The sequence below is a fragment of the Platalea leucorodia genome (genome assembly GCF_965183815.1).
Source record: "Platalea leucorodia genome assembly, chromosome: 4".
In the NCBI taxonomy this organism is placed as follows: domain Eukaryota; kingdom Metazoa; phylum Chordata; class Aves; order Pelecaniformes; family Threskiornithidae; genus Platalea; species Platalea leucorodia.
The window spans coordinates 19,717,960-19,731,822 of NC_138826.1; the positions used below are offsets into that span (position 1 = coordinate 19,717,960).

The window sequence follows — 13,863 nt, forward strand, 5'->3', positions numbered from 1 at the left end:
TCCAGAACCTAATACTTTTGATTCAACAGGAAAGCTGGAAACCTGAGACTCCTACATGGTGATGGAGATACAGATTTCTTACTGTATATAGCGTAAACAGACAGTGATAACACATACATATGTTTTCTTGCTGAATCAAAACTTTCTCACTGTGTAAGAACTTCAAAACTATACATTTAACAGAGTATACAGAAAACAAGTAGTGTTTTATTGGACAAATTTTTAATATTTTTAATTCTTGTCTTTGTAATTTAAGAAAACATTATTAAAATCTAAGAGCATTTCTAAACACTTTCTTCTAGCCTCAATACCATGAGGTAATCTTCCCTTCATGAATAGAAAACAAATATCCCTAATTCTTAAAACAGAAGTTAGCAGATATTACCCTACACATTTTACAGATGGAAGTGACCTGCCCAAGGCCACAGTGTCAGAATCAGGTTTACAGCTCGGAAGATCTGGATCCCAGTCATTCAGTGCACAACGTATGTGAAAAGCAGCTTTACACTGGCATGGGTAGGACAGCAATCCTGAAAGTGAGCGGCAGCTCACCTACAGCTAGCTTTTTAAGTACCTCTGTGGTATGCTGTAATCTGTTGCGTAATGCAGTTATATACCATCAAGGCTGCAGACTACAAAACTATAACCCATTAAAAAAAAAAAAAAAAATCCATTGTCACAGATGGATTTCTGTATGGAATTGTATTTTTTACAAAATTCCAAGATGCATTGAAATGCTTCAAACAAAAGGACTAAATAAGAATGGAATTGGAGACAGGTCACCACATTACAGTTTATTGTTAATGATTATAAAATGATTTGGTTCCTGTAAGATGCTATTCTGCCAACAATAACAACAGCACAGATTATCTTTACTACTCACTTTGACTACATTATCTCCTGACTGCCCGTTGTTGCGTAAACAGTCGAGGCAAATAGCAATCTGTGGGTCACTCCTGTGATAGTCTTTATCTTCTTCATTTTCATCACACTCCTCATCTACTTTGGGTTTATCAGCTTTTGGGCTTTCATCTGTAAAATATGAAGATCATATTATTTAAGTGTAAAATAATTAAAAGTCACAGTAGTAACAAAAACATACTTAAAGTAATAGTTCATTTTCAAGGGCATATTTTTTCTTCAAATTAACTTTATACAATTTTAATTCAGTGCATTCTTCAATTGATCAATTTACAAATCTGAAAACAAAGTTATATTATTGAAATGTTAATGTAATATGCAAACAACAGATTTCTATGTGACAGAAAATAATTAGGCAGATGAACCACTAATGGTTATGGCTGTCTACTGCTGTTTGTGTCCAGTGATTAAAACCCTGCAACTGCGCATGCATCAAGACTGCTCAACCACATAAACCTACTCTATGGTGTGGCAGTTCACTGCCAAAAAAAATTGGTTTTAAATAAACAGCGGAATAACTAATCCCAACACTTGTATATCAAAGTAACATGAGTAATCAGTTCATATTAATTGTCTGCTGCAATAACCCAATGGAGACAAGTTCCTGGAATGTTATCATGAATTAAACTAAGGCAAGATAAAACTTAACTTTCATCGACTTTTGACCTGGTCTAAGTAAGGATGATTTTATAACTAAATAGCCATATACTTACTTATTCCCCTTTAAAAACAAAAAACATAAGAAAAGAGGAATGGTCCCCATATTTTTTGGCAGAGCACATATATCCTATGCACCATCTCCTGCAGTTTTCAAAGGTTTAGCATAGTTGAACACTCAAATGCTAAGACTAGCAAGTACACCTAGATAAGGCTGCAATGTATGTAAACAATAACCGTACAATGAACCATAAGATGGAGTAATTTTTACAGGTTTGGAATACAGTACACAATAACCCTATTATATACATTTGTTTTTTTCTGTATCCCCAACTTATTTATTTTGATTTAAAACAAAGGCTGCTCTCTGTTGGAATAAAACATTATCACAAGTAACTTGAATAAGCTACTTTTGCATTTCCTGAAAAACTTTCAGATCAAATTCTGCTGTTTTCCTACACTTACCACAAACTTTTAAAGTCATTTAGAAGAGTTAAGATGAGAAGATAGAATGAAAACTTTAACAAATATCAAGCTATGCTTAAGTTCCTAGACATAGTAATTAATTCACTTCATTGAGTTTACCTATCAAGATGAGTTTTAAGCTACATTGAAGTATTTTATAATTATAAAAGATTTGTCCACAAGTCTCTACTAGCTATTGACACTTTTAGTTGAATGTGTATCATACATACGTTTTGTTCCTATCACCTTGCTATGAACAGAATTTACAGTACCAAACTACAGATTATTTTTTTTTTCTTTTTGTGAAAGTCCAGGAAGCAAACTCTCTTAATCAAGCAGGTACAGTCTACCTGTCACGAGCATTTGTCTGAGGAGGCTGCCTATGATTCACAGATTCTTCAGCAATGAAAACACATACACAACTTTCAATAGTTATCACCGCTGAGTAATGGAGGAAGATTTGGTCATGCAGTTTGAAAAGTCCTGAAAGGCAAACCAACCCCAGAACCAGGGAAATTAGCAAATTTCCAATCATAAAATCATTCCAGAAACAGGTACACACAAAACGCAAGTTGCACCTTTCAAGATATTCTGATAGAAATTCAAATGCTCCTCTGTGTAAATGGCACCAGGCTATTTACTAAAAAATCCTTGTAGTTATTAGAATTAATGATGTTTGTACAGGCAGTCTCTAGAAATCAATGTGATGGTCCATTATAGGCATGACATTAAGGTTTAATATGATACAAGTTAAAAGAAAAAAGAGAAGAAAGGAGAGGAGAGGAGAGGAGAGGAGAGGAGAGGAGAGGAGAGGAGAGGAGAGGAGAGGAGAGGAGAGGAGAGGAGAGGAGAGGAGAGGAGAGGAGAGGAGAGGAGAGGAGAGGAGAGGAGAGGAGAGGAGAGGAGAGGAGAGGAGAGGAGAGGAGAGGAGAGGAGAGGAGAGGAGAGGAGAGGAGAGGAGAGGAGAGGAGAGGAGAGGAGAGGAGAGGAGAGGAGAGGGAAAAAAAAAAGAAATTTTAATCTCACCAAAATGGACTCAGCATTCTCCAAGTCAAAGCATCAAGCCAAGAACAGAAGACAGGAAAAACAAACCAACTCCCCACTCACCTCCACGCCTCTTTCCTTAAGGCGTAACTTGGTGTCGCATTTTTTCCCTCATCATTCTTGCAAACCTTGCAAATTGTCTACTTCCTGTGCTTTTCTCGGAGATTCAGTGTAAAACTGATCTCCAGATAGTGAGTCAATCTAAAGCTGTTTCCCCTGTTCCTTCTCCAGTTCAGACTGGAAAGGACCAATAAAGATTTTTTGCTCTGTACCACAGTATGTTTCCTATCATCATCCATCACTTCTCTCTAGTAACCACTCTCCTAGTGGAGTCACCAATGCCTGAGATACGCTTTGTTGTTTGTTTTTTTTTCCTCCGAAACGTGAAAATTCTAAGTCCTGGGATTTTTTTACAGATCTTAGATGCTAAAGTTGTGAACTGTATTGTGCCCTGTGGTAAATGCATTACTGATGGACTCTTTTAAACTAGACTGACTATATGATTGCAGGGGATAGTACTGACAACTGAAACAGTCCCTTCTTACTGAAATTATTCTCACTAAATAATTTATTCTGAGGCAAGATTCTAAATACTTGTTTATGGCAGAAAAACAGTTTAAATGCTCATAATTTGTCTCAATGAGCTATCATGACTTTCAGATGGTTTGTAGAGTCAAACTTCTATAGCCCAAGGACGCAGCCACTAACAGAGCTGGATACATCTGTAGCTACTTAAAAGTATATTTTGAGAGTTAGAGCTAGAGCTTTCCTCTGATTCACAAAACAATCCAATCACTCATTACACTTAGTAACCAATCTCCATTAGGTTTACCATTAAATTATGGGAGAAAGGTAAGAACCAGAAGAATAAATTGGTTAAAAGTAAGTGACATTCTACAAATTTGCAAATTATATGTTATATTTTTCTATCTATGTATACAGCAGAAAATAATTTTCTAAACAGTCAAATGTCTATATTTCATAAAAATATTTTATAAGTATTTTTAAAACTGCATAGGTATACACTACAAAGTATGTTGTAGTAAACTAATATAATTTCATCCAAACTGTCCTGCAGTTCTTAATTTAATTATATAAGAACCTTGTCCCTTATAATGGATGCCAAATGCAAATCAACTAGTGAGAAAGAAAATGAAATGTTATGAAGTTGAAAAGACGATATTATAAACAACTGAGTGCAGTATTGCAAGATGTTTACTTGACAGTGATCCTTTACTAAAAATGGCTATTTCTTTAGCTTAGCAGAGCATTTAAAAAAGTCTTAAAAATGCCCAAATCAAATAGGCTATGGTATCAAAACCTTGATGTCAAATTAAAGAGGCATACAAACAGTTGGACGTAGTCCTCACTTAGCACCTCAATACTGAGCTCTCAAAGTTCATGGGTCAACTACAAAAAAAAAAAAAAGAAAAAAAGAAAAAGAGAAAAAAAGAAAAAGCATTTTGGAATCTATATAAAACAATTGTTTATCATGTGTGGAAAACTGTTTTACTACTTGTCATAACTAATTCTTGACAACCTCCTAGTTAACAGCTGGTCAAATTCAGTAACAGAAAATAATCTGTAAAAAACTCAAGTAGTTCTGCTGTATTAAGAAAATTAAGAATTCAAGTGGAAAATTGCATGAGTGTTGAAAGTGAGAGCTTAAGGAAATGCAAATAAAACTAATGGTAAAACAACTAGTGTTTGTAGAACAACTGGTTAATAGATAAGCAGCAGTACATGAAGGCCCAGATTACATTTACATAGATTCATTACGAGTTTCTATAGTATCTGAATTCAGTAAAAAGAATGTACATGCATAAGTGTGTGAAGAAACAGGGCTTAATGAGCAATGCTACTTAACGTACAGATGAGAGAGGAGAAAAAAAAAAAATCATCACCTTGACCATTTTCTTGAGGTTTGTTTTTCTTCCAAAATTCGATCTCTCGCTGCAGTTCCTCTAGTTAACATCAAAGAACAGTAATGTGAATTTTTAAATCAATACTACAGGTTTATCATTAGGAATAGCCATATTCCTTCCATCAACCCAAACAGGTACCCAAAACCAAATGAGAAACTTACGTTCTCGGAGTCCAGGCACCAGCTTAAATATAATTTCCTCTAAGGTGTTATCCAGCCTTTCAAAGGGAAAAAATACATTTCACATTAAGTAGAAACTAGCATTTTAAATATTTTTAGCCTTTAAATAATAAAAACTTTTGAATAATAAAATTAATTGCATATTTCTGGTAAATAATACGTCCTGCAAAAATCAATTAATTTTAGCTTGAGAGACAACAAGCATTAAACCTTATCTCAACCACCTCTTGAATGGATTTCTTTTAGAAATAACCAAGGAAATTATTTTTAATGTATAAAGACAAAAAATGAAGCAAAAGACAAAAAACATTACACTCTAAAATTTACATTGTTTTCTTTGTGTTACATGCAAACAATTGCGTTACTGAAAGGAACAAACTGGAAAAGTAGTGTCCAATTTTAAGGTCCAGGTTATGAGTAGTAAGCACGAAAATTATATACTCCATTATCATATTAAGTGTTCAAGTGCTTTGGTAATAAGGCTGTTATGAAAAACTGAACAGGCTATTCCCCACTTGTTACAACACAAACTAGTCTTGGCAGGATAAAGACGACCACAGAGCATCCATGCTGCTCTGGCTAGACAGTTCTCAGTACCCAACATAATTCATTTAAACTATTTAAATCTGCCACGAGTTTGTCTACCAGATGACAGTATGCAGCACAGGCATATCCTCTGATGTCCTGATATTAGTGCCAGAAATAGCTATTACAGTCCCTTCCAGAGAGCACAGTGCATTTACCTTTGTTGCTGAAGCTAAAATATTTTTCTTCCGTTTTCTCTGAATTTTACCTACTCTCCTATCCATTTAATTTATCATCCACTTTCTAGTTCCTCTCCCTGTCTCACTTATCCTTTGGTTTTCTCTGTCTCTCATTCTGTTTCCTTTTCCTTTCTCTCCTCTGTCCTCTACATCTTCTCTTGTGAACAGGAACTCCCACTGTCCACAGCCTAAACAAAAACCCATGACAAAACAAAGTACTAAGTAATACGGCCAGAGAAATTAAATACCTTGAGATTCAGTCAGAAGCTACAATATAATAATTGCTTTTAGCATATTTTTAATTGCCTTAATTTTTCATCTCAGTAATGATATATATCTCTATACATATATATTTGCATATACACATACATGTATGTGTACGTGTTATTAATAATACACCATAGGCCTGTTATAAAACATATGACTGTTCTCTATCTTTTGTTCACTAGCAGCACCAAAGTAGGAAGAAGACTGAATGATTTTATTGTTGAGGAATGCCTAAAAGCCATTTTAATGGATAACAATTATCTTCTTATAATAAATACATGAGCATTCCAGGTTCTCTTCTTTACAGAATTTGTATTTATAATTGAAAGTTTACAATTAGACCTATTACCCAGTCATCTTGTTCGGAGACTAGTTCCCTGTGTTGTCCATCAGTTCATGCAGACAGTCATACCATAAGAATATTCATGTTTAAGCTACAACCACGATCCATTTTTTAATTGCTTCTTCTTATAAGGACAAAAAAAAGAAAAAAAATCTTCAGCAAGTGAAACAGACCTCCCCTAAAACAAAGACGCAAGTACTTTCTCATAGATAAGGAAACCAAAATCATGGGATGTCTGGGCACTTAGCTTCTGACAGATGACAATATAGGTCTACCTTTCCAAATGGTATGTTATCCCTTCTAGGCTCTCCTCTCCATATCTAATGCAACTAGATGGTACTACTTTCTATGAAGTTCCCACAGCAGAGCACTAGGAACTCGGGAACCTGTCTTGGAAATGGAGTTCATTTCACATTGTAAGAAAGGTCCAATCTTCATAACTTTCATTAAGAGAAGAGAAATAAGGACTTCAAAAGCGAACATCACTACCTTAATTCAAAACCCCACTAATCATTCCTCAGGATGGTATTTGCTGTTTTTTCTACATTTATTTTTGAAAATTCCCATTTAGCACTTTCTAATTCATCTTCAATGGCCCCAAACAAAAGTCACTGGTAATGCTAACATAGCAAGGAAACCAGTATATTTAGCAAATTTACAATGCTAGCAGCAAGAACTGGCTTCATACTCTAGTCAATGACTTTATTTCCTTCCAAAAAGTAAACAAAAAGAGTTATTTTGTCCTTATGAAGTGTAAATACTAATCAATACTTTAAAAATGCAGAAAAAAATACCACTTATCTGATCTTTAAGTACAGGGGAACTAAACTTAAACTGTAAGGAAAAAAATAGGAAATTACAAAAAGATTCTCAATTTCAGATGCATCTTACAGTGTTCCTATTACCCATGCTTATGAACACTCTAAAAGAGAGTTCTATTTCTGTGACTCGCATCAAACCCATTCCAAAATGAAACTACTTGACATAACTCCAAAGTTGGTCTCGGTCATTTAATATGATACTTCCTGTTAACACTGAAACAAGAACACTAATATTTTAGGCACACCACTTTCCACCCCTACATCTTCCAAGCTCCAAACCAGAACATATAGAAAGAAGAACCAAGCATTTATGTCAGCTTGATATAGTTTCTTTTTTCACCTCTTCTATAATACTGAATGACTTATAAGATCAAAGCTACTCTCTGATAATGCTAATTATCTGAAGTGAGGCAAATGAAGACTACTGCTCAGGAAAACGCATCCAAAGAAGCATACCAAGAAAAAAAAGAAGCCTGCCTTCATGGCATAACCAACCCAGACCCTACTGAATACTGATGATGTGGAATTCTGCTAAAGCAGGAAAGGGAATTCTAGAATTTAACACTCTTTCTAGATTTTCATTTTAAAGCTCGATGTTGAACTTCAGACTTAGACTTATAATTTCAACAGACCCTAAGTGCTGCCAACTAAAAGATACATCTAAAAAACCCACATACTTACGGAGTTATTCAGAATTGAGTTTATAAAGTAGTATATCTCAAAGATGTCAGTTAAAAATACTACCTAGAGTGTTCAACACCATTTCTCAGAAAATGACTGCATTCTTGAGCAATGATTGGGCCGCTCTCTTCAGTCAGAGTATAAGACATGTATTAAGTTATGCAGGCAACATCCAAAAAAGATAATTCCGTTACACTGCTCATGTGCTCTTCTGATTATTAGTTTAGCAAATGTTTCATAAAATACAACCGGCAAACTACTAGCTATATGCAGTTTGTTGGCAAATAAACCCAGTGACTCTAAAAGGAGTTTCAGGAAAGAATTGCAGAGAAAATGGCTTTTCCCACATTTCTGGCTTGTGGTCTCAACTTTTCTCACCCTTCTATCATTTCCTGCTTAAAGCATATTATTATTTTACTAAACATTTACTAGATATTTCAAAAAATGCATTTCTCAAGTCCTGTGAAATGGTCCTGTCAGAATAAAAGAAATATTTCTAAAATGCTTTTGTTTTCAGCTTATTAGTAGCCTTATGCACTCTGTATAACATCTGTTACGGCTGACACAGCACCTCAGACACTGACAGGAGATCAGAAAAATACTTATGGTAAACATCTACATAAACCCTTTTAGCCCTACCCTTCCAAAAAACATTCAGATGACAAAGATTTAAGTTAATAACACCCTTTAGAGTTGCTGAATTTAATCTCTCTCACCTCTTGGTAGGGGAATTGCTGAGGCATGGGAATTGCTCTGCACACACATATCAGTCAAAAATCAAAGCAAAATATGGCAAATTGTAGCAAACACAATGACATTAGGAAATAATACCAACCCTAGTAAATTCCAGATGTAAATATTTATATTAACATTGATGTAAGAATATTTCTTCCTAAGTTCACAACAGTATTACAAGCTAATAATATTGGGGGTGGGGGGGTGGAGGAAGTGTTGGGAGTGAGGGCAGGGAGTGGCTTCATCATTTTAGGAAAACATGGAGTTCTTCCACTTATGATGACATTTATTGATTTCTCTGTACTGTACTTGTAGGATTCGTTTGTACTTTGTTTGCACTTGTAGGATTTGATCACCTTTGTTTCAACATAACATGACTAAAAGAGATTCCAGAATTTCAAGAAAAGTAATTGTTTAAACGAAGATGTGTTATTGTGATATAAAAAATGCAAACTCTCAAGAAAGGGCACTTTCAGTGTCAAAACTTTCTTTCATGAGTGTCTTTTCACTAATCTGACAGCAGATTTCAATTCAGATTGGTAAATCTACACCCTGGAAAACATTCAGTTATTTGTGTGATTCATTTTCTACATTGCTCTAAGAAGAAAAAAAACAGTTGCATGCAGTTTGGAATGCCCTAAATCATTTGAAAAAAGAAACTCTAGACTTTAATTTCATGTAAAGAATAAAAGGTACCGGGTTCATTTTTTTGTTTAATAGGGGTATTAAAATATTTATTTTAATTTGTAGAATATACCCAGACTTTCTGTGTCTTTTCCTTATCTTTCCTCCTTTTATTAGATCTGAAAAAAATCAATTTACAATTTATTGGGAGATGAAAAATTGACAGAATCTATGGCTAAGAACAGCTGATATATGTATTTTACAAATAAGCAAAAAATTTAATTCCTTTTCAGAATAAAGATATCAAGGTTTTATTTTTTATTTCTTGCTGTTCCATTTCAGCAAATATTGTGCAATGTCATCTTACCTTAACATTTCTAGTGGATTGGTCTCATGCACTTGGTTGCCACACCTGGGACAGTCATTACTGTCTTCAAAGTGTTGAACAATACAAGTCTTACAAACTGAGGGACAAAAAAAAGAGAAAAAAAGATTAAAAAAAACCCTTAGACTAAGATCTAAATAATACTGCTCGAATATGACCTAATGATACCAGCTAACTACTTCATGCATCAAAGATAAAAGAGTATTATTTTAAGCAAATAATTACAATGTACCTTATCCACTTCTTGCTCCTCAAAGCCACAGCTAGTTCTGCTCTGCCGAGACACCGAGTTCAGCTGCACCGAGTTCAGCAGAACAAGTCAGACAAGTGCTGCTCTAAAGCATGCAGTATTTTTACTACTTAAAATTCTCCCAGCATCATAAAATGCAAAACCCATACCATGTGGCACACGTAAAGAACGGGTTCTGAGAAAGTGGATGCTGGGGAGCTCTAGCCCAGCAGAGCCAATCATCACTTCAGATGGTTTGAAAATGACTTCTGCACATTATTTCCTTTTCAACAGTGTTGCTGGCAACTGAAAATACTGTTGTAAATACTTCTTGTAAGAGAAAAGTTCACAGAAATTGTACCCAGGTTCCAAGTGGCTATGTTTCCCTTGTGACATAGCGCTTCAAAAGCAATGACAGAACTTACAGTAAACATTTAATACTTGAATCTTATAATGAAAAATCAGGATCATGACCATGGCAAGTATAAACAAACCCAAACCAACAACAATGTGAATTTAAAATCCAATAAACTGAAATTAAACTAAACAAGGTGCTACACTGCTGTTACTTCCAAATGATTAATTTTAGACTGTAGATTTTACTGCCATTAATAACAAAATGGAAGCCAAGCTGATAAGAACAAATATGCCTGCTATTAGTATTGCATTATAACACTCTGGATGGAGATAAACTCTATCCTCTGTTTATTATTACTTCACCTAAACTGAAATGAGAACTGCAAATTCATCAGTAAATGGACTGAAAAAATAAATGTACTGCTGCAACTGCAATATGCTTTCTGCTGAAAACTGTAATTTCTTTCATCAATTACCTAAAGAACGAAGAGTACCTCTACAACAAGCTGGTAAATCCTAATTATATGACAATCTTTAAGGAATCTTGAAATCCCTTTAACAAGTGTCACCTAACAAGCGAAGCCTTGCATTTATCTTTGCCTTAGTATGCTCAGAAGAGTTACTACAAATCAGCTGACGCTGATAATGCACACACACTAAACCTCTGTGCAGGTGTTTTTCCCAACTGCTTTAAAACACTAACTTAAGGACACTAACTTCATAGCTTTGGTTGAAATACAATGAACTTTCCCCTTTAAGTCTGGCAGACAGACTGCAGGGCTCTCTGGCTGGCTCTTGGCACTCTCCCCAGGCTCAATGGCTCCAGCAGCGCTGGAGGGAGGGCAGATTTCCGATGATCTGGTAAAATGAGCTCAGGAAGCCCACGAGTCCTGCCAAGCAAGGCCAGTAAGTGGGGCGCAGTGCTGTCCTCTGCACACGGGGACTCCAAAACAGCCGAGAACACTGATGCTATGAGAGCATCATTCATCCCTGAGGATACGAGTTCATTTTTTCTTAACCTCAAGTTGTGAGGTATTTAGTGCTGGCATACAGATGCAAGAACCTGTAATCACAGAACTCTTCTTATACCACAGATCTTTTATGATTTGTCAAATTACTGGACTTAATTGATTTTTGCACATGCGTTCCCTAACACTTCCACAGGATCAGAAGTGTAGTACAGAGCAGCAAAAGTGATGTTCTGTACCTACAGCATTTGTTCACTTTTCTGTATACTTTTTACAACTAATATTCCTAAAACTAAGCATTTTGCTACTACACTTATAGAATACAAAGAATTTCATCACCCACATAGAAGCCTTCATGCCAGCCCAACAGAGCATTTAAGAACATGCTTAAGTTAAAGCACAAGTCCGAATAACTTTTAAAATACACGTAGTTAAGATTTCTATAATCTCTCCTCATTAATATAACTGAGAATCTCCTCTAGAACTGAAAATAACAGAAGTTATCCTTGAAATTGAAAAGATATGAAGATTCTCAGTGCAAAGTTTTTCTTAAGATGTTGTGTCTGCACGTGTTCAACCCAGGGGCAAACATCGCAAGGTGGAATTCTTTAGCTGATCAGTAGTTCCTCAACCATCTCAGCTCCTGAAACCATCTGCACTACCTTTCCTTCTGTCACCCATCTGAAATACAAAGCAGCACAGGGAGCAACTGAAGGCATAGTTCAGTTCCTTCACTAATCAAAACCCAGCCACATACACACAATGATATAATAGGAAAGAAGCAAAGACAGTAAAATACATACAAAAATCACCTCTCCATGAATATCAATCACTCTTTTCTTAAATTAATGCACTAGCTGGATAAGGATTAGAGCTTTCTGATTCCAACTATCTATGCCAAGATTAAATAGATGTGGGATTTTTTTCATTTCTTCACCTACATCTATTACTTTAACTGTGTTGTTTGCTTTAGATATCACAATCTTTTTTTTGCACTTTACCTTAAAATGGTTTAAGTTTTGTAAGATTTTAGAGTAAATAGCTAAGAACATGACATTGCTCACCAAAGGGTGTCGTGAATATGCTCTGCAGTGCTCCCTTTAAATGAATATCCTGATTCTAAGCACAACTTCCAGCACCTTCAAAGGTAACAGAGTGTACCCTCATTTCAGGCACACAGCCTTGGAGAGGAGGGGGTGTTGTATAGTAACATGTAATAAAGAAAAAGCCCTCTCACCTGCAGCTAGGTAACAGGGTGCATGCTTGGTCCCCTGAGGCCAGGAAATGTCACAAGTGGGTCTCAGAGTCACAGATGAAGAAGCAGCATCACTTTCCCAAAGTTATACTTTTTGAACAGGCATTGCCATAAGACATAATGCTCTGTCAAAACATGTACTAAGGAACAAACAGAAACCCTACAAGTGTCCACACCTGAATTACTTGCAAGCAGCCACAAACACCATTCAAGTGCAGAGATAGAATTTGATTAGCTGGCCAAACAACATAATGTAATATTTTCCAAAAATGTCCTTGCTTCATACTCTAATTACTGTACCTTTACTTTTTTGATACTACCAGTAGTCTTGAATATTGTCCAAAAAAAATGGCTCCAGCTAAATCATGAGCATGCCATGTTGTTTGAATTGAAAAAAAAAAAAAAAAAACAAAACCAACAGCCAATAAAACTAATTAATATGAAATTCTGATACAGTGTTCATGAGAAAGCTAGGATGAAGTGAGTTTTTCTTTCTGAAATAGGCCATCCTGGTATCATGTCATTCATTTATCTTGCTCTTCTTGAGAAGTGAAAAATGAGCCAATCATTAAAAGGTCCTACTCTAAACACATGACAGGAAAATCAAAACAGAAGACAATGTGGCACAAAACCATGGTGGAGAAGGCTCTTTAATTGATAGTAAGATGTAATCACTGTAAAAAATTAAAAATATTTCAAACAGAAGACCATATGCAGACATACTGGCTAAACTGCATTTAAATTATTTATTTAAGCAACCCAGAGATTTTTAGGAAGAAGATAGTCTAGAAAAGGAAATATTGCCATGAATGGAAGTAGTTAACATTGTTGAAAATCATATTTTCCCCGTTCATTAATGGAGTAGATGTCCTCTTCCTATTTATCAAAAAAAAAAAAAAAAAAAAAAAATCAGGACTTTTTTGGGCATGATTCTTCTATATAATTGAAGTAGAGAGCATCAAAGTAATTAAATGTAGAGATACTAGGTCTGTGTGAACTAAAACAAAGGACTAAATAGGATTAACCTATTAAATCTGATGTCAGATATAGTAAAAGTCCGAAACAAGAGTCCTAGAATAAGCACTTCTTCGATGACTTCAATAAGAAAGAAAATAACCATATTCTGCCCAAGCTTCTCAATGAATCTGTGAAATATGCTACTGTCAATTGAGCTCTTCAACTGCAGCACCTGATATCTCATAAACCTGTTATCTATATTGTGCTGAAGGTGGAGATGATACAC

The 13,863-nt window shown here is 35.3% G+C and overlaps 1 protein-coding gene across 6 annotated transcripts in view; it reads right to left on the bottom strand.

Annotated features, from left to right (window-relative positions):
* Positions 1-13,863, bottom strand: part of PCGF5 (polycomb group ring finger 5) — a 74,852-nt gene that overhangs the window by 16,229 nt on the left and 44,760 nt on the right. For all 6 annotated transcript variants that reach the window (XM_082310007.1, XM_082310002.1, XM_082310004.1 and 3 more), the window contains 4 exons: positions 9,794-9,890; positions 5,174-5,229; positions 4,992-5,051; positions 884-1,032 (listed from right to left, as the gene is read on the bottom strand). In XM_082310007.1, the coding sequence (XP_082166133.1) occupies positions 884-1,032; positions 4,992-5,051; positions 5,174-5,229; positions 9,794-9,890 (362 nt within the window). The remainder of the gene's footprint in view (positions 1-883; positions 1,033-4,991; positions 5,052-5,173; positions 5,230-9,793; positions 9,891-13,863) is intronic.